Raw genomic sequence first — 25,429 nt, 5'->3', positions numbered from 1 at the left:
CTCTGCACTCCTGCCAGCCCCAGGATGCCCGGGAGGGTGTTTGCTCACCCATCCCCTCCCCAGATGGTGCAGGCAGAGCCTCTTTGCAGCCAAAGGGCCACCCAAATGGGGATGCAGCAAACTCTCCTTGCCCCAGCGAACCCCAGGGATGAGACCATGCCAAAAGGTTTCACACATTTGCGGCTGCTTTGCAGCTTATTCGCTTCCAAAGGAAAGATGACAACAACAGCAGGGGTTTTTCTGCTTCTGATGATTTTAAAGGAAAGGTTGAGTTTCTGGGGCTTTTCCTTTTAGAGCTCTCTACAATTTAATTAAAACCTCATCCAACAAAAATAAAATTAGCAAAATCTGGAACCCAAGTGCTCTAACCTCCTGATTCACCAAAAGTTTTCAGCTGGCTCTGACTTTCAGGGCATTTTTCCAAAGCTGCCAGTGAAGAGCAAAACCCATTCGTTTCCCCTTTCAGGGCAAAACCCTTATGAATCTGAAAACTAATATCTCCCAGTGCAACAAGGGTGCCTTCTAGCTCCTTCTCCAATTGCCAGCCTTCAGAGTGTAGGAGGGAAATGCACCGTGGTGTTATGCTGGTTCATTACAAGCCAACACCATCCACTCCTCTCTTCACAGGGCTTTGCAGAGTTTTGATGTTCGCAAGATATTAAGGGAGTCCCAGACAAGTTGCATCATTGTACCGCTGCGTCCCGAGTCCTGCCACCATGGCATCCCCATGGCACAGTCTGCAATGCCTGACCTCAGGCCAAGCCCCCTCCTTTCCTTCAAACCACAAGGAAATGAGAGGGACACCTCAGCCCAGGAGAGATCAGAGCTCTCCCTGTGTGGGAAAAAGTAGCTATATTAACAAATCACTTGGGGCTGCACAGTAATGACGGACAGGTTACAGCAAGGCAGAGAGGAAAGACGCTGGTATTCCAGCAGGTAGGATGTTGGTGAGAGGAGCACAGAGGGGATGGTGATGGGCATGCTTCCTGCACCTTCTGCCCCACGGCATCTCCATGCCGTGGGTATGTTATACCAACGTGGAGCTCTCTAAACCTTGAAGACAGATGCAGACTTGCTGGGTATGTATTGCTGCCAAGCCACCTTTGACACCTTCACTTTGCTAAGATGAAGAAGATGCCCACGACTTGGTTGAAGCAGCCATGCTGCCTCTCCAACTGGCCTGAGAAATAAAAAGGGAGAAAAACTTGAAGAGGCTGGAGAAGCAACAGCTGCTGTAAAAGAGAAGGAACCCAGCAGACAGGAAAGGTGCAGAGCTTTGTCTGCAAAGGCTGGTACGCCCAGCCTCTCTGCTCACCTCTACACTGCCAGCTGCTCCCTTGAGCAGCTCCTAAACTGGCCCCATGCATCAGGATGGGACAGGATCTGGGGTAGGTTTTCCATCCTTGTATCAAGGCAGGTAGCATGTGGCTTGTAGGCAGAGGGGGAGCCTGATACCACCAAGGTTGGATTTCACCCCAGGTCCTGCTGGCAGCTCATGTGCAAGTTCCTGTTGTGGTTCAGTATCAGCTGGTAGAGCCATGCAGCACAGCTAGGATGTGCTGCGCAAGGAAAGATGCAGCAGAGACAAGAAAAATGGCAACCCTTGCCTGCTCTGGGTAGACGTCAGGAGGTTTCCAGACCCCTTCCCACCTCGATCATGCCTGCAAGGTAGCCAGGAGGGAAGGTCACGGTGGGTTGCTGGAGAGAGGTACATCTGCATCCAGTACACCAACATCAGGACAGGGGCTAAGGAGCAACCCAAGCAGTTCTCCCCACTCTAGCCTGAGAAGGATGCAAAATTAGGGCCAAATGTAGTCGAGGGTCTTAACAAAGCACCTTAACAGCCCTCATCTGCCTGGGGACCTTGGTTTTTCCAGCCGCACAGCAGCAGGATGCTGCCCTCACTGCACCTCTCCCAGCAAACAGAGACCTCAGGCTGTTCCTCAGGGATCAGCCTCTGCTTTCGGAAACCTGCCAAGTGGCAAAACCAGGCTGGAGCCTGATGCCAGTGCCACAAAGCTGTTCAGCGAAGAGACAAACCTGGGGCAGGGACACAGGGGGGTAGACCTGCAGGGGCTCTTGGCAGCAGTGATGAAAACGCCCTGCAAACACCTTCATCCCAGCGTGAGCATCCTCTGGCTAGCAGGAGAGGCGGCTGCCTGACCAGCTCCTCCCAGCCTGCTTGGTACCTGGGAGGGGTTCTGGGGGTGAGAGGAGGGAAAGAATCCAACCCCTCCTCCCGCACCTCCCCGGCTTTTCTCTGAAATTTGCCCAAGAACAAACTCTCAGGGATTAGCAGCGGCCACATCCTGGTGAGAACAATAGTAAGGGATTATGAGATTAGAAATACCATTTATGCCGAGAGGAATAACTCTAATTCTTATCTGATTGTCTACAGATGTCGGCAATCAAAGCGCCTCTTTCATGCTGGCGTGGTAGGTGAAGGCGACTTGGCCCCCTCCTAGCACAAGGAGAGCCAGCTCCTCCCGCCGATATGCACCCTGGGTTGCCTGCCCCGACAAGCTCCCCTGTGCCTGCTGTGCTGGTGGAGAGCCTGGGGTGGTGGGTGATGCTTTGTTGATAAGCAATAACAGCCTGAAACCCCACATTTCCAGCTCAGTTGCAAGCCCACCATAGAATAGTTTGGTTGGGAAGGGACCTTGAAAGGTCATCTAGTCCAACCCCTCTGCAATGAGCAGGGACATCTTCACCCAGATCAGGTTGCTCAGAGCCCTGTCCAGTCCGGCCTGGGATGTCTCCAGGGATGGGGCATCAACCACTTCTCTGGGCAACCTGGGCCAGTATTTTACCACCCCCACTGTAAAAAAATTTCCTCCTCATGTCTAGCCTGAATCTCCCCTCCTTTAGTTTAAAATCATGGTCCATTTGCTACCCTGGATCACCAACTCCTCCTGCCCTAGTCTTTGTCTCCCTGTGCAATGTCAGCACCTTTGAAAAAGGATGTGGCACCACAACTTGCAGGGTACATGGCATCCCCTGAGTGACGCATGGCTCTTCTTGCTCCTGAAGGGATCAGAGGGCTTTAAAAAGAGACAAACTAACCTGGTCTCGTCCCAAACAGGTGTGCTGCCTTGCTGCACCATCAGAGCCTACCTTACACCCAGTTAAAGGGGCTGGGGGAGAGAGTGGCATCGCTGGCTCCGTGGCATGATTGCTCCCTGGGCTGGCTGAGCACTTCGTTCCAGATCGACCAGGGAGGCAGCTCCTAATGGGGAGGCCTGGGAGGCTCTGCCTGGCCATTAAGGGAGGTAAGTGCTTCTGGGAGTGCTGTGCCAAGCTCCTGTCTGCACACGGGAGGCAGAGGTTCATGGGGAGCTGCTCCCGGCTCCCTCCCCGCCACTGTTTGACGGCACATTATCTCCATTCAGCTCCTCATCAAAAGCTCCTTTGGAAGAGGCTGTTGGGAGCTTCCTCTCCTTTGGGCCAACGTCTCACATGAGTTTTTCCTCCCTTCCCCCTTTCCTTTCTCGGACCCTGAGCCATCTCATCCCATTTCAGTTCCTTTTGCACTTCTGCCTTCCCCGTGCCTTGCAGACACCCCAGGACCCAGCTACTGCTTGGCTCTTCTCTGCAGCCTGGCCAGGAGCAGGGTGCACAAAAAGACGAGGCATCTGGTGGCTGGGATGGAATGGACCCGTGCTTCTCCTGAGCTCGGCAGGACTGCTGCCAACCCTCCCCTGCCCAGCCACCTTGCTGCAAGGCGATCAATCGCAGCTGCCCCCCGTGCTTCATTTAACCTCCCTGCACTGCCTGGAGCAGCTCGGTGCTGCAGGCAGCGTGGCTGGCCGAGACATTTAGGAAGCCACCACTGTCCCCATCTCATCACTGTCCCTCAGCATCCCTGCACGTGCTTGGACTAACTCAGTTTAGAGCCAGAGAGGGCAGCTCTGCCCTTCCCCACCCCCCTCCTTATAAACTTCACTCCTCCACTGTCTTTCAGGTCAGATATGAGCACCAGGTATCTCAGAAGATGCAGGGGATGAGTGGCACGGTCTTGGCCGCATCCTAAGCAGGGGTATGCAGCATCCTTTGAACACCCCACAGCCTGCTGTGCTGCAGTTTTGTTTCCACAGCCCTGATCCGCACCACTCAAGTCACGTTATCTGATGAAAGAAACAGCCACTGCAAAGCTAAATCTGCAAGACAGGGATATGCACCTTCCTTAACTCACCAACTTGAAGGCCAGAAGAGATAATTAGTTCATCTCACCTGACCTCCTGGGTTGCACAGGCCATTACATCCCTCTGTCACCCCGCTATTGAGCCCAATAACTCGTGTTTGACTGAATCATCTTTCAGTGAGGCAGCTAGCCTTGCTCTGCAGATAACAAGCGACAGAGGAGCTGCCACTGCTTTTGGCAGTTTGTTCCGATGCTTAATCATTTTTTCTATTAAAAATATGAGCCTCATTTCTAATTTGAACATGGCTGTGCTTAGCTTCCAGTCATTGGCTCTAGTTATGGCTTTGCTTGCTGGTTTAGTACCCAGTATCTTCACCGTTGGAGGTAATTACCAATGGGAGTCAGGGCATGTTTCCAGCTCCTTCTGAAGCCACTGAACAGATTATTTTAAGTCTTTCTCCTTATGGCATTCTCCCCTGCTCCCTTTGCATCCTTCTGCACTTTCTCTAGTTTTCCAAGGTCTTTCTCACATTAAACCTCCTATAACAGCCATGGACTGATCTGCAAAGAAGTAAAATTGCCTCCTCATCAGAAATACACAGCATTTAGCATAGTTGGCTCAGTCTTGGCTTCAAAAACCCAAGAATGGTCTTTTTGGACTCCCTGTCCCAAAACAAACTCACAGTTTGGGCTGTCTCCATTCTGGCACCCTCCCGTAGGAGGTATCTTCTGTGCTTTCTGCAGTTCTGCTTTTTTTCATCATAATTAAGCCCGGGAGGTGCATGGCAGCACAGACCTTGCACAGCTGCCATGGCAGCTGCTCTGTTTGCCCCAAGTGAGAATCATCCCCAAGGTTTGCTCTTATCCACCAGTTGCCATGAGATGGGGAAGCAAGGGAAGGGAATGCACCAAAATGATGCCGTCACTGACGATGTGTCACGGCAGCTTTGTGAGCTTTTTAATGCCCATGAAAAAGCCCACCACTCTTTTTCACTTCTGAACAAAACCCTCAGCATCCTCCACAGGCTGACGCAGCAGACCCCACACAATGCTGCGCTGCTATGGCAAAAATTACACCCACCAACACTGTCTCGGCAGGTTAAAAGTGAGTGGTGTTTCCCCTCCCGAGTCTCCAGAGGCGATGTGAGTGTTGTTGGTGTGCTGATGCTGCTCCAGCAAGGGAAGCCTGGTTTGCAAAAGCCACGTGTCACCAGCAGCACTTGCAGCAAGGAGCTGCCCTGTGCTCTAGCACAGCCCCCAAGCCAGCGGTGTTTTCTCACTTGCTTTGCATTAATGTGAAAAGCAAGCCTGGCCACGGGACCAGCTCCCACACTCTCTTCTCCAGGAGGAGTGCAGGGATCTGATCTGGGACCTTTTTTCACCACTGATGTCCAATGTGGCAGGTCAACTGTGGGTATGGGAACTGTCCCCTCCCCAAGATTTGTGGCTGTCTCCCTGCTGCAGACCGGGAGTTGCTGCAGAGAGCAGAAAGGAGCAGAAATAAACCTACATACTGGCCAGCCATGCTCAGCGAGCTCCTGCTTGCTTGGCTGGGCAGAAGGAGGAGGAGGGATGGGAGGAAGGGCTGGATGATGGAGGCTGTGGCACGAAGAGGAGCATGTGTGGAGGTTGCCCACAGGTGATACCTCCAGGCTGGCTGTCCATGAGCCGTACTGCTCCACGACGCGACGCAGAGTGACCCAGTCCTGTGTGACTGGGGTGTGCTGCCCCCCTGGGGTGCACTGTGGCAGGTGGGAGCCTTGGGGTGGGGGGACCCAACACAGCACTCCCGAGCTGGGAAGCCAGGTAGGGTGACGAGGGCTATGAATCACCAGTCTGGTTTCTAAGCCCAGTTGTGTGGCTTTGGGAAATTGCTCCCCAGTCTGTGCCTCAGTTTCCCCTCCTGCCTTTTCATTTATGCACTGACCCCATGGCTTCCCACTGAGCGGGGGCTGTTTTCCCTGGCAAGGAGGGGAATGGGAGGTGGCAGGGGCTGCCCTGTGTTCTCAGTGCAGCAACGGAGTCCAGGTCCCTAGGTTTTGGGTGGGGTCAAGGGAGGAAGAGGAGGAAGACGCTGATGAAGCCAAAGAGCATTTGCAGAGAGCACCTGCACCTGGCTGGTGACTCAGGAAAGTCAGACATGGAGGGAAGGGGAAGCAGCTTGGGTCCAAACACAGAGAGCTGAGACAAAGCCTGCAATGAAGGACTAAGCATTAGGAAAACACAGCCAGAAACATGCCCAAAACAGCCAGAGATCCTCCATGCTAGGATCCTCTCTTTGCAAAGCAGGCACAGGCACATCCAAACCCATTGCACACCATCTTTCAAGCAACAGAGCTGCCCACCAGGCCATGGAGCCACATGGCTGTGCAGGCAGGGATGCTGTGCCGTGCAGGCAGGGATGCACAGGTACACACAGGCAGGTTGTTCCATCCCGGACCAACACCTGCACAGGCACCTTTCTGCTCAGCACCCTCCGCTCTGTGCTCAAATGCCTGTGCGGTGCCTGACACTTCGGGCTCTCACTTCACCACGGGGATGGCTTTGGAAGCACAAACTGGCTTGGGTATTTCTCCAGGATAGGTGTGTATTGGGACTCATGGGACAAGCCATCAGCATGTCCACTGCCATCAGAGGCAGGGATTCAGCACGGCAGCTATTCCCCAAAGAAGTGAATGGCACAATGTCAACTCCAAAACAACAGACGATCAATTCCAGCCCATTCGCCATATACACATTTCACAGCTCCCTGGCTCCAGCCTGCCCAGGCACTGGCTTGGAACAACACAGGTTGCAGAGCATCCTGAAAGCAGCCGAAAGGCAGAGGGCTGTTCGCAGCCCTCTGCTTTCTTCCCTGACTGAGAGGGTATGGCATGTGCACCCACAATGTGTGACACCCCACACAAAGCTGCTCCTTGTGGAACATGCACTGAGTTGGCGTGTGCTCAGCACAAAGCTGCACATACTGTAAAGCTGTGGCAAGGCAAAATAATCAAGGGTCGGGGGCGTTCAGAACAGGGCAGCCCAACATCAGCGAAAACACAGCACTGTGGTTTCAGGTTCGGCTCCTAACTTCCCCATGGTTTCCTGACATGGACCCACCAAGTGATCTCCTGGCCTCCAGAGATGGACAGCAGCATTCACCTCCTCTCCCTACACATCCAAGCTCAGCCACGCAGGACATCAAGCTTCCTCGGTGGACCTGACTCTCATCCAGCCCTGGTTTCATGGCCACTCTGTCCTCCACATTTCTCAGTTGGGCCAAACCGCAGCACCAGGCAGCCACCCCTGGTCCCCACTGCATGAGGTTCTGTGCAGGCACTGATGGCCTCTGGCTCTTCACGTCCCCAGAGCGAGACCAAATTTCCCCATGCTGCTTGGCCCAGCAGGTTATCATTGCTCACTTGCTTTAGGAAATCAGCCCATGCCCCTCTCCCTCCCCTGTGTCCCTGGCAGTCAGGCTGCCCAGTCTGGTAGCCAGTGAACCAGTGGGGACAGGGACGAACAGCCCCTCGTTAGCCATATCTGCAGTCGGCAGGCTGTGCACAGCTCCTGTCGGTGCAGAGAAGACCATCCTGGAGAGAAAACAAGCAGCCGTCACCCTAGGGACCATATCATAAACCATTTTAATAAGGGATTTTTCTCCCCCTCCCCACCATCCCAACTCAAGCAAACACTGTCTTGTTTAGTTGGCAGCAAACGATAAAGACCCCCAGGGAGCAGAGGAGGGGGTAGAAAAGGGACATCTGTTTAGAGCATTTCTACTGCGTGGCTCTCCCAGGCTATTTCTATCTCTTCTTGTCAAAATTTATCAACTGCGTAATTGTTTAAACAGCATTAAAGTGCTTGAAGCAAGAGCAACTGGAAATTGTCCTGCAGTTGCCTCTGGTACTGATGCTGACAGCTTGGGAGGGGACTGGGGAGAGAAGGGATCCATCGGGCATGGGAACCCTCTGACTCCTTTTCCGGGGGGAGACAACACCCTGTCCTGCTAATGAGAGGAAAATAATCTCACTTTATTCCCAGTGCCCTTCCCTGCTTTCCAGAACCAAGACTCTCCTCCCCACCCTGACCTGCTGTTAGCACACATTTACTCTGCTAAATTATTCACAGCAGACGTACTGGCTTGGGAAACCATAGCTAATGACAATGTCTTTCATGCTGAAGTAAACCGGATCCTGCTCCAACCCAGCTGAGCCCTCAGCCAGGACCTCACCTCCTGCCTGGGCCACCACTGGTAGTTTCAAAGAGGAATGGAGAAGCACTGAAAGCTGCAAAAAGATAAGGATTTGTTGCTGCCTGCCATCTCCTCTCCTTCCAGGTGGGAGAGATGGGGTCACAGAGGATCCCCACTGCAGGGTCTTCTGTCCCTGGGGTGACTACCTGGTCTGGGTCCCTTTAGACATGGGCACATGTGGCCGGCGATGGCCAAGAGCTATACTCTGTGCTGGTGACATCAGTGAGGTTTCTTCTTCAAGCACCACCAGGGAAGCAGACTGTGATTTTCCTTAAGTGGAGAAGGAAAAGCAGCATCCACACATGGAGAATCCGCCCTTTGCCCTCTGCCCCATGGCTGCGGTGACAGGAGGTGGCCACATCCAGGCTCGTCCCTCCCTTCCCAGTGCACTTGAAGCCGAGGACCCACCAATGGTGGGCGGCAGGAAGCTCACGCCAAATATTTTGACAAGAGGCACTTATGAGCAGCTGAGACAAAATCCTTCCTGGCGTGGAGGCCAGTGCAGAGTGCCGTGCCACCAGCGTGTGTCCCCTCCAGCATGTGTCCCCTGCGCTTCTCCTGGCACGAAAGGTCCAAGACTGTGGCCAAGGCGGCTTTGTCCTCACAGCCTCAGGGCAGCCCTAATTCCCATCCCTCTGAAGCAGAGGCTGTGGGAAGCTGTTTAGACTGGACTTGGGCTTCTTTAATTAGGGAGCTGGTTTTGTCATGTTAAGGAGGATAAACAAACCTCAGGAGAGCAGGAGGAGGCTGTGCTGCCATCTGCCTGAGACACGGGACGTTGGTATGGCACGCAGCCTTCAGCATTTGTGCTAGACAAGGACTTGGGAGGGTTTCCCAGTCAAGCTGCCAAGCCTCAAAGCACTTTTTCCTCTTCTCCTTCAGTCCATCAGCTGCTGGGACGGGTCAGGGAGAAAAGTCAGGCTGCTCCTCTGCTCCATCCCATGAACTCGTCCCCAGTCCCACTGCAGGGAGGGATGCACAGGGAGCCTCTGGCTTCGTTTCACATGTAGGTCCAAAGTTTAGGACTTTGCTGGGGGCTCACCAAGGGGGTCCTTGCACTTGGGAGCACACTCACTGATGTGTGCTCTGGCTCTGGCTGGTCACTGGCAAGACCACGACTCTCCCACCGCCACCCTGAGAAGCAGGCTGGCCAAGGGGTGGCCACCTTCTCTGCTTCTTGGTGCTCTCATGCCACGCGATGCTGCTGCCATGACCCAGGCGAAGGGCGAAGCTATGAGCTCTCCACAGCTCCCAACCTGGCATAGGTTCATCGGTCGGTGGGGTCAAGCATGGGGCCAAGTCCCTTCAGGTGCCAGTGGGGACCCGCCACAGGACATGGGACCCTGCACACATTGGCCACCTCCCAGACGTGCTCTTCCCTGAGGCTCTGCAGGCCAGAGCATCGGCGAGGCCAGGGCAGAGCGGCAGGAGCTGTGCTCCCATGCCGCAGCACCTAATAAATGCCACGTGCCGCTCCGCTCGCCCCACCGCCACGCGCTCCCCGCCGCCCCCAGCTCCCCGCATGAAGGGGGGGGCCGCGAGGATGGGAGAGGGGATTTTTTTATTGTTTCTGACACCGACTGGCCCAGATTATCATATTTTATGCAGTGAGCCAAAGAAGCATCACTCTGCTATGCTGCAGCTGGGCAGGCTGCCCAGCCCAGCGAGGGGAAGGACAGGAGGAACGCAACGGGGCGCGGGTGCGTGCTCGCACGGGTGCGAGCGTGCAAGAGCGTGCAAGAGCGTGCGAGTGTGTGCACACACACAGCACCACTTCATACAGCCCTTCCGCTGTGACACGGCAGCACGCATCCTGCCAGATGGGGCAGTAAGGTCGCCCGCTGCCTGCAAACGTGTTTGTTTTTCTAGTTCGGCTCCTCATTCAATTAGGGATAACTGCATTTGGGAGTGTGGTGAGGTTTTTGGGTGGTTGGTTTTGGTTTTGCTTTGTTTTTTTTTTTTTCTTTCTCCTTAAAAAACTGGGATGGCAATTTGCATTTTGTTACCCAGCATGCCTTTCCAGCTCCCAGCCAGGCCAAGACCCGAAATCTGGGCACATGCAGCGAAGTTTGACTGTTGAGTTTTCCCAGCCGCAAACAAACAGCTCAGCATGGAAAGGCAGCAATTGGAGAGCCTGCATGCCTCACGAAATAAAGTCGAATTTTGATGAACAAAGAACTTCTGCAATCTGGTTGACCTCGTCTGTAACGCTCCCTTTCCATGGCTCTCAGAAACCAGGGGGTGACACTTGGCTGTGAAGCCCCCCAGGGCCATTGCACCTACCCAGCCATGTACAGAAAAAAAATCAACCACATCACTAGCAATAAACCAAACAGCTTTGGGGTGCACGTCCTGATGCTGGAACATCAGCAGCCACGTGCTTAAATTTATTAGCTCCATCCCTGCGATAGGTTTGGCCCAGGCTAATGTTAATGCATGGCCTGGGCACAGCCTTGGGGCCGACCTGGCACAGGGCTGTCCCTGAGGGACAGGAGGACATTGTGGGGGGCGAGAGGGATGAATTGCAGGGGCGGGTGCCCCTCCCTGCCAGCTGGCCCCAGTGCCAGGGAATGGTTGCAGTCCTGTTTAACTTGCTGCTCTCGAAATAGCCTCAGTTTACACGGCAGCAGGAAGGGATTGGATAAGTTCATGGGGGAAAAAATCCATCAAAAGGGCTTTTTTAAAAAAAAAAAGAAAACACAACAAGAACAACAAAAAGCAAACCAAGCTCTGTGTCACAGATCGCTGGACATCAGCAGGGAAATATCTGCACGCGCTGACCCCGAGCTCCATCAGCATCCGTGCCAGTGGCAGGAGCACTGACCCAACCGACAGCACCCTGCTCTGAGGCACAAGCATCCTCACCACTGGCTGCCAGAAACAGCCAAATCGCTGTCTTTCCAAGCTGGAGTGTTGGCAGTGCCCTTCTGCAGATTTTCCCACGAAACCAACCTACAGAAGCAGGTGGGCAGACACCAGTCACCAGCATTGCCTTCCTGTGCTGTTATGCTCCTGCAAATCATGGGATGCTCACACCTGCCCTGGTGCTGCATCCTGCTCCTGGAGAGCCAGAGGTGCATGTCTTACCCTGAGAGGTTGTTACCTTCTTTGTCTCTTCTTTATTTTGGATGGGCAAAAAAGAAAAAAGTTATAGAAACAACAACAACACAAAGATGCAAACTGCAGTCCAACCCTCCAGTTACAGCTGGAGCCCAGCTGGGAGGAAAGGGACTTCTAAGGCAGAGACAAAGGAGGTCTGATTATTTATTAGTGGCCAATGTTTGATCGCTTGCTAATCAGGCCAGAGAACATACTCGGGCTCTCCTGGCCTCCCTGCTCACATGTGGTTCCTGTTGCTTTGCCCCTTCCCCCGCCCTCTCTCTGGTTTTGCTTTGTTTGTTTTTCTGTTAATTTGGTTGTTTTTCCATGTCGTTTTCCGTCAAACCGCATGTTTTTTCCCCTTTCTCTTGCCAGCCACTGCAGTGACAGACATGGAGGAAGGAGGCCAGCCCAGAGCCACTCGCCTTCTGCCAGTCCCTTTCCCACCATCGCCCGGGAGGCAGCGATGCCCATGGGACAGGACTGGGGCTGGCATCAGGCTGTGAGGCCCCAGTGCCACCGCCGCACCAGCCGCCATCTCCATCCTGACCCATGTCCCTGCTGCTGGAGGGAATTTTGTTACACTTTCCCACGCAGACCCCATCCTCGCCTGCATCCCAGCCCACCCGGCAGCAGGCAGAGCAACGGAGGCAGCGCTCGGGCGTCCCCAAAGCTGGGCAGCGGGGCGAAAGGAGAGATGCAAATGGGCAGAGCCAATGGGTCAAGACAGAGATAAGCAGGTTAGAAAGGGATGGAGAGATGGGAGCGGAAGGACAGATGGACGCCCGCCCTGGCTGCCTCCTTCCCTTCCCTCTTTGCACACAAGGCCTCCCTGCTCCCATGTGCGCTCTCCAGCTTCTGGCAGCCTTTCTGCCGCGCGTTTCCACTCCTCTCTGGCCCATTAGCAGTATTTTTATAACATTCTGTAATGCACGGAGCCGTGTGCCAAACCTCAAGAGCGCATTATTTCCCAACGTCTTTCTTACATCCATCCCCAGGCCCTCCGGCCACGCGTTTCCAAACACAGAGCTGCAGCTCGCGGGGGAAGCTGGGAGCCTGGCACTGTGCTCCTGGTACCCAGAGCCTTCCCTTCCCACCTGCCCCCTCCCCATGCTCAGCCCTGGGCTCAGTCCAGAGATACCTGGCATACAAAAAGCCCTGGACGCATCGCCTGCTTCATCTGGCCATGCCCAGGCATCTGCGGCTCTCCAGGCTGTAGGGCAGGTGATCCACTGGAGACAAACACAGAGCATCCTGGTTGCTCTCCTCTGCTTCACGTCATGCTCAGCTGCCTGAAAAAAAGGGGTCAGAGCAACACGTCGCTGCTCAAAGTCCCCTGGAAGAGGCAGTCCTGGAGAAGTGCCACCTTCCTCTGAGCTGTTTTGTGCTTGGGATGATTCATGTCCTGGAGATGGGTGATCTGGGACCCTTAAGGATAAGCAAGCCCATGCGTCCTTCCTCGTCTCCAAGGTGGGCTCTCCATCTGTCGGTCACACCACCCCTGGATGCACACTGTCCCCACTGTACGTGTGCCTGTGTTCTCATCTTTGCCGGGGACAAAACAGCCTGGCTACCCCCAGCCTCTATGGGCTGCTGCTAGGCTCCCAACTACATCACCCATGGTGTGGACCTGGGTGTCAAATCCTACCCCACGGACCAGCTGAGCTACCTGTGTCCTCCCACCTGCCTGCTGAAGCACACTGATGAAACACCTTCATGCAATTTGTGCCTTTTGCGCCATTATGTAGCATCCTGGCCCCCCCAGCATGAAATCCCCACCCCAGAAATCCCTGGGTCCCCCCACAGCCACTGGCACATCCCACCAGTGGTCCCTGGTCCTCCTGGGCCAGAGCCATTATGGGTAACACCACTGAGAGTGGTCCAAAGGCTGATGCTGAAGCTCCCCCATCCCTCCCAACAGCTCCCCTTTCAGCACAATCTGATCCCCTTTAGCCATTTCCTAAGCTGTGTTCCAACTCTCGTACTAATCCACATTTTCTCTGGTTTAACTCATAATTTCCCATGTTGCATCATAGCAAATACTTCACTGAAGTCAAGACAGATTACATCGACCACATTTCTGGGCTTAGGAAATCTGTTCCTTTATCAAAGAGAGCAATCAGGTTAATCTGGTGTGATATATCCCTGGCAAGTCCTCCTTATATTTTTCTCCCATTTTCCATTTGTCTCCATGTCTTTAATTGTTCCCTCATCCAAGCGTGCCCTGCAGTCCCGCTGTCAGGCTGCCTGACTGGAATTTTTCCTTCTCTCAAGCACAGGAGACACGTCGCCTCTCCCCACAGCACTGGGTATCGCCGCTGACCTCTCAGCTGCTAATGAGCCTTGCTAATGAACAGAAGATGTCCTCACCTGGGCATGATGTGCTCCCCAAGCCTTCAATGCATCATTTGCTTTGAAGGTGCCTCCACAGTGGAGGACTGTCTCCAGGTTTATCCTCCCTCCCCTCTGCCAGCCTGTGCTGCTCTTGCTTTGAGCATTGCCACTCAGACCCAGTGGGGTTCATTTGGCATCAGGATCTGCCAGTTTTACCTTTAATCTCCCCTGAAACCTGGCTGCATGGCCAGCTCCGCTCTTCTCTCCTTGTTTGCTCCGGATTTATATGGCTAACCCCTCTTTTCATTTCCTCTGCAAGGTCTTACTCAGTTTGACTCCTGGCAGGTCTCCCTTTATCCCTGACCCCCACGAATGAGCTTGCTTTGCTAACTGACACCCTTTCCTGGTCCTTGATGCTTCTCTGCTCCCTCCCCACATCCTTCCTGCGGAATTGTCTGCCTGGGAGCGCCCCTGCCTCACCTGGGGGGCATGCTCCAGGTACCGTCGTCTATTTAATTAGATCTCCAGCACTTCTTTGTGCTGTCCCCCAGCCACTTACTCCTGTTGCTGTCATCTTTCTTGTTGCCCCAGTAAGAAGGGAAAGCACAGACACAGGCCTGTTTTAATTTACCTTCCTGTGCAACTGAAACAAAATGTGTTCAAAATCCCTCATATTGCAGGTTTGGGCTCCCAGTGCACTCAGCTTCAGCAGGGATGCTACCACAGGGCCATGCTGCAAACCTCTCACAAGCCGCCCATCTCCATTATCTCCATCCCCACGACCGTCTCCTTCTCCATCCCCATCCCCATCCCCATCTCCATCTCCATCCCCTCCTGAGATGCTCCCAAACCCGCTACTCTGCAGCAGCCCATGCACCTTGTGGGAATCAGTCATGCCCTGCAGAGGCAGGAAAGTTGGGGGATGCAGGCAGGGGCTGGGGGTGGCAGCGCTGGGAAAAGAAACCTCGTAGAGAACATTAAATTAAAATCTAGGCAATTAAATTAATTACCGCTAAAAGCATCTCACCTGATTAGTTCCTTGCATGCTTAATTGCATTAACAACACCAGGCATTTGCTTATTTATTTGTCGCCCTCTCTCCTGGGGCTGGTGGCCTCTGCTGTGTCCAACTGGGCTCCTCAGATGCCTGATGCTCAGGGGGGATATGAGCTGCCGGCAAATGGGAACACACAGTAATAGGAAACAGCAGGATTTGGGCTATAACACTGAGCAATTCCCACAGGTCCTTGCGTGGATTGACAGGGGTACTATTAGCAAGGTGCTTAGCAGACAGAAGAGCCATTGCAAAGTCACGGTGAAGCCACAGCTGCAGAGGAGGTGGTTGGAGGCTGCAGCCCCCTCCCCAGTCCCCTCATTTCCTCCAGACCTGGGCTGCAGCCCCCCGTGCAGTGGCACAGCCTGGGACCTCTCCCCAGGTGGGGTCTTGCAAGCATGTGCCCAAGCAAAGGAGGTGCACAGCCTCCTCCAGCTCCTCTCTGCCCGGCCTCCAAACCACCCATGAGCACCTCTGAACCACTCGTGAGCACCTCCAAACAGCCCATGAGCACCTCAGAACCACCCGTGAGCACCACCCCACCACTCGTGAACACCACCAAACCACCCGTGAGCACCTTCTCACCACCTGTAAGCACATCTGAACCACCTACAAGCACCACCCCACCACCCAAGAGCACCTCCGAACCACACGTGAGCAGCACCTCACCACCCACAAGCAGCTCTGAACCACACTTGAGCATGTCTGAACCACCCATGAGCACCACCTCACCACCCATGAGCACCTCTGAACCACATGTGAGCAGCACCGAATGACCCATGAGCACCTCCTCACGTCGACAGTGCAGCTGAGAGTCCCCCGGCTCATCTACCAGTGCGTTTTTGTCCGCCGTGCTTCCAGACCCAGAACATACTCACTGCCGCACCCCCTGCCCTGTGCTGCCTGCTGTCCCCACACCTGCTTCTCACGTTGCCTTTCAGCTTCTTCCAGCATCCCTTCCCCTTGGTCCATGTGCGAGGATCCCTCCCAGCGGACCCCAAAATCACAAGCTGGACACTGTGTAGCATCCCTGAAAACTTGGATTTCTTCGGTCTGATCTACAGGTGCAGAGAGACCCTCCTGTCTGATCTGCAGGGCTTAAGCAGGCCATGGCTGGTGTGGCAGACGCACTCTCCCCCTCCCCAGACCAACAGAAACTTCTAGGCTGATGGACCACTACGATCATGCACACACCCCTTGGTTGACAGGCAGGGCCTTTGACCAATGAGACACCTTGATTGAGAGAAGGTTCTGGACAATTACCATAAATTACCACAGCTCAGATTCAACTCAGGTATAAATGGAGCCCACTGGAGACCCCAGTTGAGTTGGTCTTCTTTGGAGCAGTGGGTCTGCAGTTGAAGACTCTCCTCCTTAGCCTGGCCGTCTAAGGAACGTTACGCAGGGACTGAGACACCTTGCCGATCTGGTAAGTGATCTGGGTACCCTGGAGAGTCCTCACTTTGACACAGAGTGGGAAGATGCCCATTTTGAACCATCACTCTAGAGAGGAGGGGCGTCAAATTCATTTTCAACAGGGGCCACATCAGCCTTGCAGTTGCCTTCAAAGGGCCGAATGTAATTTTAGGACTGTATAAATGTAACTGATATGGGCTGATGTGGCCCCCTGTGAAACCAAGTTTGACACTCCTGCTCTAGAATTTCAGGATTTGAGGGCTTTGAGTTTGAGTCGGTTGTGTAGTAATTGAACCACTAACCAGTATCTGAACCTGTGTTGTATAATGTTACCAAAGTGCCAAATTAACTTTGGATAAACTCTGTTTGTAGCTGGTTTCTGTTAAACAGCTCTGGTTAGAACAAAGTCTGTTTGGAGCCTGTTGCCTGCCTCAATTGACTCTGGTGTACCTCCACGACAGCTGGTCCTCCTGCAACCCTCTGCCCCTGGATTATGGTCTAGGATGGAAACAACCACCTTCATTCTGATGAAAGGTCCTGAAGGTGAGACAAGCAGAGAAAGGCTCTGCCACATCCCCCAAAACCTGGGAAAGTACAAGGACCTACAGAATGCATCCCCACCTGTTGTGGCTCCCAGCTGGTGCCCCGCAGCATCCTCCACAGCAGTCACCATCCCACAACCAGCTACACCGGCTGGTGCTCCCAGACACCCACCGCTGCCAGTTGCAGATGCCGTACTGCAAAACACACAGTTGCCATCAGCTGTACAAACACAGCCCACCAAACGCATAGCTCCTATCAGCTCTCAGCATCACGTGAAATATAGCACAACTCTTATCTCCCACGCTGAAACCTGTGAATCAGCGTATCTTGTGCTCAAGATATGCAAAATGCTGGGGAACACACGGCTGTTCTCCAACACACCTGTGCACGTGGCTCCTGCAAACACACAGCAACTGCATCCACAGAGGCTGCTCCTCTGAAACAACCATGTTGCAGTGACCGTGGCCAGGACTTCTCCTTTCCAGTTGCAATCCGCTCTCATAGCTCATCCCAAACTCCTTCTGTCTGCACAGATGGTGGTCATAGAATCATAGAATAGTTTGGGTTGGAAGGGACCTTCAAAGGACGTCTGGTTCAACCCGCTGCAATGAGCAGGGACATCTTCAACCAGATCAGATTGCTGAGAGCCCCATCCAGCCTGGCCTTGAATGTCTCCAGAAATGGGACATCTACCACCTCTCTGGGCAACCTGGGCTAGTGTGTCACCACTCTCATTTAAAAAAATTTCTTCATCATGTCTAGCCTTAATCTCCCCTCTTTTTGTTTAAAACCATCATCCCTTGTCCTATTGCAACAGGCCCTGCCAAAATGTCTGTCTGCATCTTTCTTATAGGCCCCTTTTAAGTACAGAAAGGCTTCAATAAGGTCTACCTGGAGCCTTCTTCAGGCTGAACAACCCCAACTCTCTCAGCCTGTCCTCACAGCAGGGCTGTTCCAGCCCTCTGATCATTTCTGTGGCTCCTCTGGGCCCTCTCCAACAGGTCCGTGTCTGTCCTGTGCTGAGGGCTCCAGAGCTTCACACAAGACTCCAGGTGGGCATTGGGCTGGACAGAGAAGCAATATCCCTTCCCAAAGTATTCCTGGGGCATCTACTGGCTTTGATGCAAAGTCTGGGGCAGGTGGGGCTGATTCTGGCATCCTGCTGCTGGGATTAGCATATCACGGGGTGCTTGTACGGCAGGGTGCAGCAGGCAACTGTATGTATGGAAAGTAGAGGAGCTGTCATGGCAGGAGGAAGCTATGAGAGATCATTATGGGAGCAGAGAGCACGGCTCTGTGCCTCTCAACTTCACATGCTGGGGTACTCACTTCCCACCCTCAGGTAGGTCTGGTATTTGAGATGCCATGAGGAGCCCTCGTAGCAGGAGTACTGGCCACTCTGCGTCAGGTCGACGTTCTTCAGGATCAAGTAGGACCCATTCAGGTGGGACTCATCGATGTCGGTGCCATTGGCTGTCCAGGTCACGGCTGCATCCCAGTCCATGGAGCCACACTTCATGGTCACATCTGCACCTACTCGCTCGTACTGGATGTGGCTGTCTGTGAGGAGGAAAAGGAGAAAACCCGGTGAGCTGAGAAACCAGGGCGCAGGGCTGCCTTGGAAATAGCATCTTACCATCACTTGTCTAGGAAGTGAGGGAAGAACCTGGGCATGGACTGACACTGTGTTGGTGGCCAGGGAAGCCCAAGTTCTCCTCCTGGCTCTGATAATGATTTATTTTAATCTTAGACCAGAGTGCATCAACTGGCATGGACCAGCAGATTGGGACTCACAAACCATGTCCATACCTCCGTCTCACAGAATGTTTTCCTCTGACCTTTACCTTGGAGAAGACATCAGGGGTACATATATGGCTCACCAGTCAAATGCCTCACAGCAAAGCTGGACGCTCACACTAGCAAGTCATTGCCACTCCTGTATCTATGTGGTTTGTTGCAGGATGCAAACCAAATGCACACATCAGAAATTCCCAGCAGAGAGATGACAAATCCTAGGACGTGTCACCAGCAAACTCAAGTTATTTATTAGCAGAGGTGGAAAGGAGGCAGCTGCCCTTGACATTCCCTGCCCAGGAAATCAGGTGGGAGGATTGCAACCTAACCATGTCATGATTTGGAAAGGGGCAGCTGCTCAGTGCATGCTATGCTGTTTGTCTCCCTGCCTGGCTTCTCTCTCTACAATAAGATGATGCCTTGCTGAGCTGCTTGATTTAGTATCTTGCGAGTGGGGCAATTCAGCTCATTGTGCACCAGCTGCCTAATTGAATTTTCTCAGGTTTCTGGACAGGAGCTCGAGCTGACATTCATTAATGATCCTTAGCAATCGAATCTTTCCTGTGTTGCTACACTGGCTGTGCTAAGCGTGGCAAGGATGAAGCTGCATGTGTCTGTGTGTGCAAGACAAGGGGTGAAGCAAGACAGGCAGATGAGCAGGTGATGTGGTTCCTTCAAGGCTTCATCAAGGCTTTGTGCACAGGCAAGGGTAATTCAGTTCTCTAAATACTCCTGGGTTTCAAAAACACATTTGACAAGGTGCCTCCCCAGAAATCCAAGCAGCCCTGACACATGAGGAAAGTCCTTGCAAGGATTTATAGCCACTAAAAGTCAGGAGACCAAAGGCAAGAACAAGCGGTCAGACGTGGCAGTATAAGACGTCACCGGTGAAGTCCGACAGAGACCAGAGCTGGATCAGAGCTGCCCAAAACCCTCGTAACTCACGGGGAAAAGTGGTTGAGGGAGCGAGAGGAGACAGTGTGCTGCTGAGGCTGCCAGGGCAGCCAAACTACAGCTGGGTGCAAAAGTGTTGCAGAGAGATATTACGGTACAGACCCACCAGGCAGTAACAGGGATGCACTTACTTCTCCTGCCACTCACAGCTCCAAATGAGGTGCAACCTCCATGAGAATTTATCTTGGAGTCATCACGCTCACTTGCCTGAAAACAGCAGCTCAGTGGCAACCAAAAACGCAAACCCAATGCTAGGAATTATTCAGAAAGTAATTGAGAAGAACATGAAAAGCACTGTACTCTAAAAGCCATACACAAATCTGTCCCTGTGCCATTAGGAGGACAGTGCAGTGGAAAACAGAGCAGAGAGAAAAAAGGGGGAAGAGCAAAGGCTGGAAACAGCCTCTGTGTAAGGATGGCTTAGCAGATCCCTCCCTTCATCCGTAAAAGGAGACAACTGAGTGGAGACGTGACAGACATATAAGCAACAACGACTGACATAGAGAGGACAACTAGAAAAGGATCACTTGCTCTTTCTCCTAACAAAATAATTAAGGGCCAGCAAAGGAAAACAAGCAGAAGAAAGCGCTTTTTCACACAAAGTGTGATTAAATTACAGAAAACCACGTTGATCAGATGCTGTGGATGTCAACATTTTGGCAGAAGACACCACCCAGGGCAGTAAAATACTGAGCTACCCAGTGAGCCCGGGGAGTCTGCAGGCAGCTGATGGTGGGGAAGGATGGGAGGAGCACTTCCCATGCTTGCTCTGGTCTTTTCTCCCACTCTAGACATCAGCTCCTGGGTCCTGTAGATAGGTGGGACTACCTGGCCATTCCTGTGTGAAAGTCCACAGACTGAGCCCATCTGCAAAGGAGAGAGCCCCAGGGCAAAGCTTGCCCTGGAAGAGTCCTTGGTAGGTCTGAGTCCTCCTGCAGATGGTCTGTCAGGACAACTACTTCTGACAAGGAAACAGCACCTTTGGGGATGCTATCCCTGCTGGGAAAGGGACTGCTAAGGACAAGGAAAAATTGGGTTGTAGTGAGTAAAGTGCTGATGAGATGCCTTAGGATCATCTCAGGCACTAGTCAACGGTGGGGATGTTTGAGAAACTGCACTGATCAGACAAGTGTGTTTCAAATGTCTTAAAAAGCTTAGCACATAAACTGACAGGCAGAAAGAGGGGAGAACATCTAAGCTGAGGGGTCTGTGTGACGAGGGCTAGCTGGAATGGGCCCAGATAAACAGGCAGATAGGCAGAAGTGTGGAAGAAGCTGGACAGGTGGACAGATGAATGTATGCATGTGACCATAAACAGATGGACAGCTAGCTGGATGGGCACAGATGGAATGGAGGGAATTGTATGAAGATGAAAGGATGGATGACTATCAAATGGATGGATGGATGGATGGGCATAGATGGGGATGCAGAGATGTGTAAGAGGTTGGAGGAGTGAGAGTGTAAGCAGCTGGTTGGCTGGCAGTGTATGTGGATGGAGGAATGGGTGGACAGATGGGAGAGTAGGTAGAGGGAGGGATGGAAGGACCTATGAACAGCAGTGGAGTTGCGTGGATAGTTGGTAGTTCAAATGGCTGTGGAGATGGATGGAAGGATGGATGGATGCAGGGATGGACGGACAGATGACTAGGCAGATGGGTGGATAGTTTTAGATAACATAGCTAAAGTAAGAGTCACAGCATCTTACTCAAGCTCTCCTCTGATTTCTGCTATTGCATACAGTAAAGATATTTTCCCTTCCGTTTCCTGCTGGCTCACAACAGGTCATTGCCTCTCCTGGCCGTACACTTAAGGATCTGCTTGGCAGTGACACTGGAGCTGCGCACCACCCGTTAGCCCTGCATGGAGAAAGGCTCAGTGCAGCAATGGGTCACAGACCTGCCTGCCTTGCCTGTCCTCCGCCTGCCCAGTGCCTGGCCCCTGGAGCAGGGGGAAGCTTTGGGGTGCCCAGGTCTGTGGCTGAGAGCTTGTCTGTAGCTGATGGCAGCAGTACTAAGCTGGGAAGGGGGAAAAGGCACCTTGAATTATTTCCTATTTGTCCTTAAACACAGTGCAAACACATTGGCACTCATCCAGAAGGGCTGAGGGAGCCGTTCCTGGAAGACAGGTCTTTGAAAGCAATGCTCCTTTCCAAGGCAATAATTTAAGGCCCCTGACAAAAGAGAAACCAAAAGCACAGCTTCAGAGGAGGCATTTCTCCTACCTGGCTTTGCTGAGGCTCTTACTGGAGCTGAGCCAGGTCCCCACGTCCCTCTTGCCCCGTGTCAGGTGTAGGAGTCCCACTAAACCACACTGCCATGTGAACATGTGGCAGCCTCACTGGCCAGTGTCACCTCCCTTTAGGAAGGGGCACCATGGGGACAGTCCCCTCCCCAGTGCTGGAGCAGCCCTGTCTTGTTCTGTGGACACCAGTTCTGCTTCAGGATGGGGATGGGCAAGGGTGACCAGAACTCCTTCTGGGAGCCTCCACTTCCCACAGGCTGGGTATGGGTGGGATCCTCCGGCTCGCAGCCCACCCACCCAGAGCCTCTCAGCTCTCTTGAGCAAAGAGGGAAGGATGGTTTGTCCCCACTTCTGGTCATTACATTGCCGGTTACACATGGGATTTGAGGCGGATTGTGCCTGTGCTGCAGGGTCAGCCCTCCTGGATGGACACTGACTGATGGCACAGGCAGAACAAGAGGTTCAAGCTGGACATGGAGGAAACTTTCTTCTCCAGGAGGGTGGTGCAGCCCTGGGACAGGTACGCACAGAGAGGATGGATCTCCACCCTTGGAGACTGTCAGGGCTCTTTGGACAATGCCACAGCCTACTGTTGTGGATACTCCTGAGGGGGACATTGGACTAGACACCTCCACAGATCCCTTCCCACCAACCCTGCTGAGATCACTGTCTAGAAGTGATCCTCAGAGAAGCTGCCCTGCTCCTGCATCACCCTGCTTCTCCAAAATACGCTGCTTTTCAGGTCAGGTGATAGCATGAGGATGAAGTACAGAAGATGGAGATGTTATGATGCTGCACCCCAGCCAGTGACATGCCTCTGAGCATCCAGCCCCACCAAGGACCACATCCTTTGCTGTAGCACAGCACACCAGCCAGGCACAGCAGGGCTTACGACATAAAGTCCCGGAGCTGAAGAGGAGCCGTGGTGATGCATAACGAAGGCGGAAATTACAGATTTACCCCCAGCCCTGTAAAGCCACAGTGGAGAGAAGATGGGAACCAATGGTGGGACAGACACACGCAGCTCCCAGTGGTGGACCTGGGGCAGCTTGGTGAAATGTGAGCTGTGATCCTGCCCTTCTAGTGAGGATGAGTGACGACTTGACAGCGTGATGTGTGCAATTGCAATGCAATGGGGACCAACAGGACAATGGTCCAGTGGAGAGACATAGAGGGAAGGTGGAACGAAGCAGCTGACGTGCAGGGCCCACAGGAACATGTTTGATGCTTTCCAAACCCATCCTGCCTAGCTGGAGCTCCTCAACAGAAACATCATCTTCATTTTGATTTAGGTTTATTGAACCTAAACTAGGAAAAGACTTTTCACTCAGAGGGTAGTGGAGCCCTGGGACAGGGTCCCCAGGGAGGTGTCACGGCCCCAAGCCTGACGGTATTCAAGAAACAAATGGACAACGCCCTCAGACACATGGTGTGAACTTTGGGGTTGTCCTGTGCAGGGACAGGAGTTGGACTCAAAGACCCTTGTGGGTCCCTTCCAACTCAGGACATTCTATGACTCTATTATTTCCTTCTTGACCTGCCTCAAGACTGCAAGGGCAACAACACAGGGAAATCCTGCAAATCCAAGTGCTGCTCTGGCATGTGCCATGGTGAGAAGAAGGAAAACTCCTCTTAGGACCCTCCATCTCCACTGGCTGCTCCACAGATGTGGGTCTGGGGATCTGTGCCCAGATGCCTGAGGGATCTTTAGAACAGCGAGCAGAGGAAGCGGAGAGGATGGTTTGCATTCCCGGGGTGCACCGCAGCCCCTCAGTGGGGCTCTTTGTGCCAGGGCCCTTTGCAAGCCATCTCCAGCACACATATACGGGGGCCAAAACCACCCTTGCTGTCACAGATATTTGCAGGCAGACAGAGCCAACCATTCCATCAGGAGCCCTCTGCCCAAATGCACCGTGGGATTGCAGCTGGGGAAAGCAGAGTAAGAGCAAAAGTATGGCACCAAAGCATTTTTGGTGACAGGCACAAGCACCCTTCTCTGCAGGATGCTCCTCTTCCTCAAATGGGGAAACTGAAGCAATGAGAAAGGTCATGTCCCTGCTTGCCCCTACATGACGTGGAGCACTTACGTAGCAGGACACAAAATTACATATATGCCTTCACACAGAGAGGTTTTCACATCACCCACCCTGTTAGCCTTTGTACATTCCGCCCCCCAGCTAAGCAACTAGCCATAAATAATTATCTCAGTGGCTAATGAGCTCTCTGTGTATGTATTAATAAATTTTACATTTAATACTTACACAGTGCCTGGGCTATGCCGAGGGCTTTCAAGCAGATAAACCAGCAAGTGCTCATACCCTGCAACTTCCATGGTAAATGAGATGAATTAGCCCACAGGAGACAAGCATAGAGCCCCAGAGAGTGGGGATAACAAGGGGAAAGAGAGGTGGCTCTATGATCTCCCCTCCGGAGGGGGGACATTTCTGGCCTTCTCCAGCCATTGGACAGAGTGATGGCATGACCCGGTGGCTTCTCTCTTGCTCCAGCACCCATGCTCACTGACCTGAGCAGCACCAACCATGTCCAAGGGATGCCAGTGGCTCCATTCCCACCTGCAGCTTCACAGCCCTGAGATCTGCACTTCTTGAGATGAAACAGCCTCTGGCACTGAAAAGGGTTTCCTGACACCAGCTTCCCCAAGCACACCCCATCCCTGATCTGTTCACATCTGTTGCTCTGGTGCTGCTTGGTCTTTGCAGGGCTTTTGTTGCCAGCAGAAACCTCCCCTTCAAGGAGAAGGAATTTCATGCTTAAGGAGGCAGCTCTTCCACGAGTGATTTAAAACTAGATACATCTTTGTAAGGAAACAGGCGTAATTAAGTGTCATCGATGTAGCCAAAGATGGGCCGTTCCAAGTTAATTTTGTCCACTGATGAAGAACTGCAGCAAGCAGACCCGCGTTTGTTTGCTCTACTTTGGTAAATCCCTGGAGTCAGCAGCTTTGCTCTCTTGACAAGAAAAAATAATTAGGAAGAAACTTTAATTAAGAGATAACAGATGGGTGCTAAAGGACTTGTACTCAATCACTCCACGACAGCCTGGAAGCAGACCTTGGTTTCCTTCCTTCCTTCCTGGTGTTGAAAAGGAGGCACTTTCCCCTTCCAACATGCTCAGCTCAGGGCAAGCTCCAGGGCAGAAGAGCCTCTTGTCTTGTCCTGGATGTGACCACAAAATGTCCTCCTGTGAGGGTCAGAAAAGCCCTGCTACCCCTGAGGAAGTTCTCCTCCAGCTTTGCAGCAGCTGGGACTCCAACCACTGTTCTGCAGCTGAGTAACCTCCCTCTACAGATACACCCCAAAGCCCGACAGGGATGTCCATGGTGGGGTAAAAAGAGCCTCCGTGCCTCTTCTAGCTGCTCAGGTGCAAGAAGCTGATGTTTCTTCTCTGAAACTTATTGCAATTATCTACTGGGACTTTCTGAGGATGAAGGGCCACTTTTGCAGTCAAAAATGTCAACATCACAAACGATAATCCATGTCACAGCCTTCCTTCTGGACCTGATGGTCCAGCAGTGTGGAGGTGTGATGCCTGCTCTGCTACTGGCTTGGCATACTGCCCCCAGGACGGAGCTACAGGCGGCACAGTTGGGATGGTGG

General features: G+C 53.0%; 1 protein-coding gene across 2 annotated transcripts in view; it reads right to left on the bottom strand.

Annotated features, from left to right (window-relative positions):
• CNTFR (ciliary neurotrophic factor receptor) overlaps positions 1-25,429 on the bottom strand; it is a 213,523-nt gene that overhangs the window by 42,693 nt on the left and 145,401 nt on the right. For both annotated transcript variants that reach the window (XM_065657212.1, XM_065657211.1), the window contains exon 4: positions 18,153-18,383. In XM_065657212.1, coding sequence (XP_065513284.1) covers positions 18,153-18,383 — 231 coding nt within the window. The remainder of the gene's footprint in view (positions 1-18,152; positions 18,384-25,429) is intronic.

The sequence above is a fragment of the Caloenas nicobarica genome, chromosome Z, assembly GCF_036013445.1.
Source record: "Caloenas nicobarica isolate bCalNic1 chromosome Z, bCalNic1.hap1, whole genome shotgun sequence".
Classification (NCBI taxonomy): domain Eukaryota; kingdom Metazoa; phylum Chordata; class Aves; order Columbiformes; family Columbidae; genus Caloenas; species Caloenas nicobarica.
The sequence above is the reverse complement of the archived record's forward strand: the minus strand, read 5'-3'. Positions and strand labels throughout refer to the sequence as shown.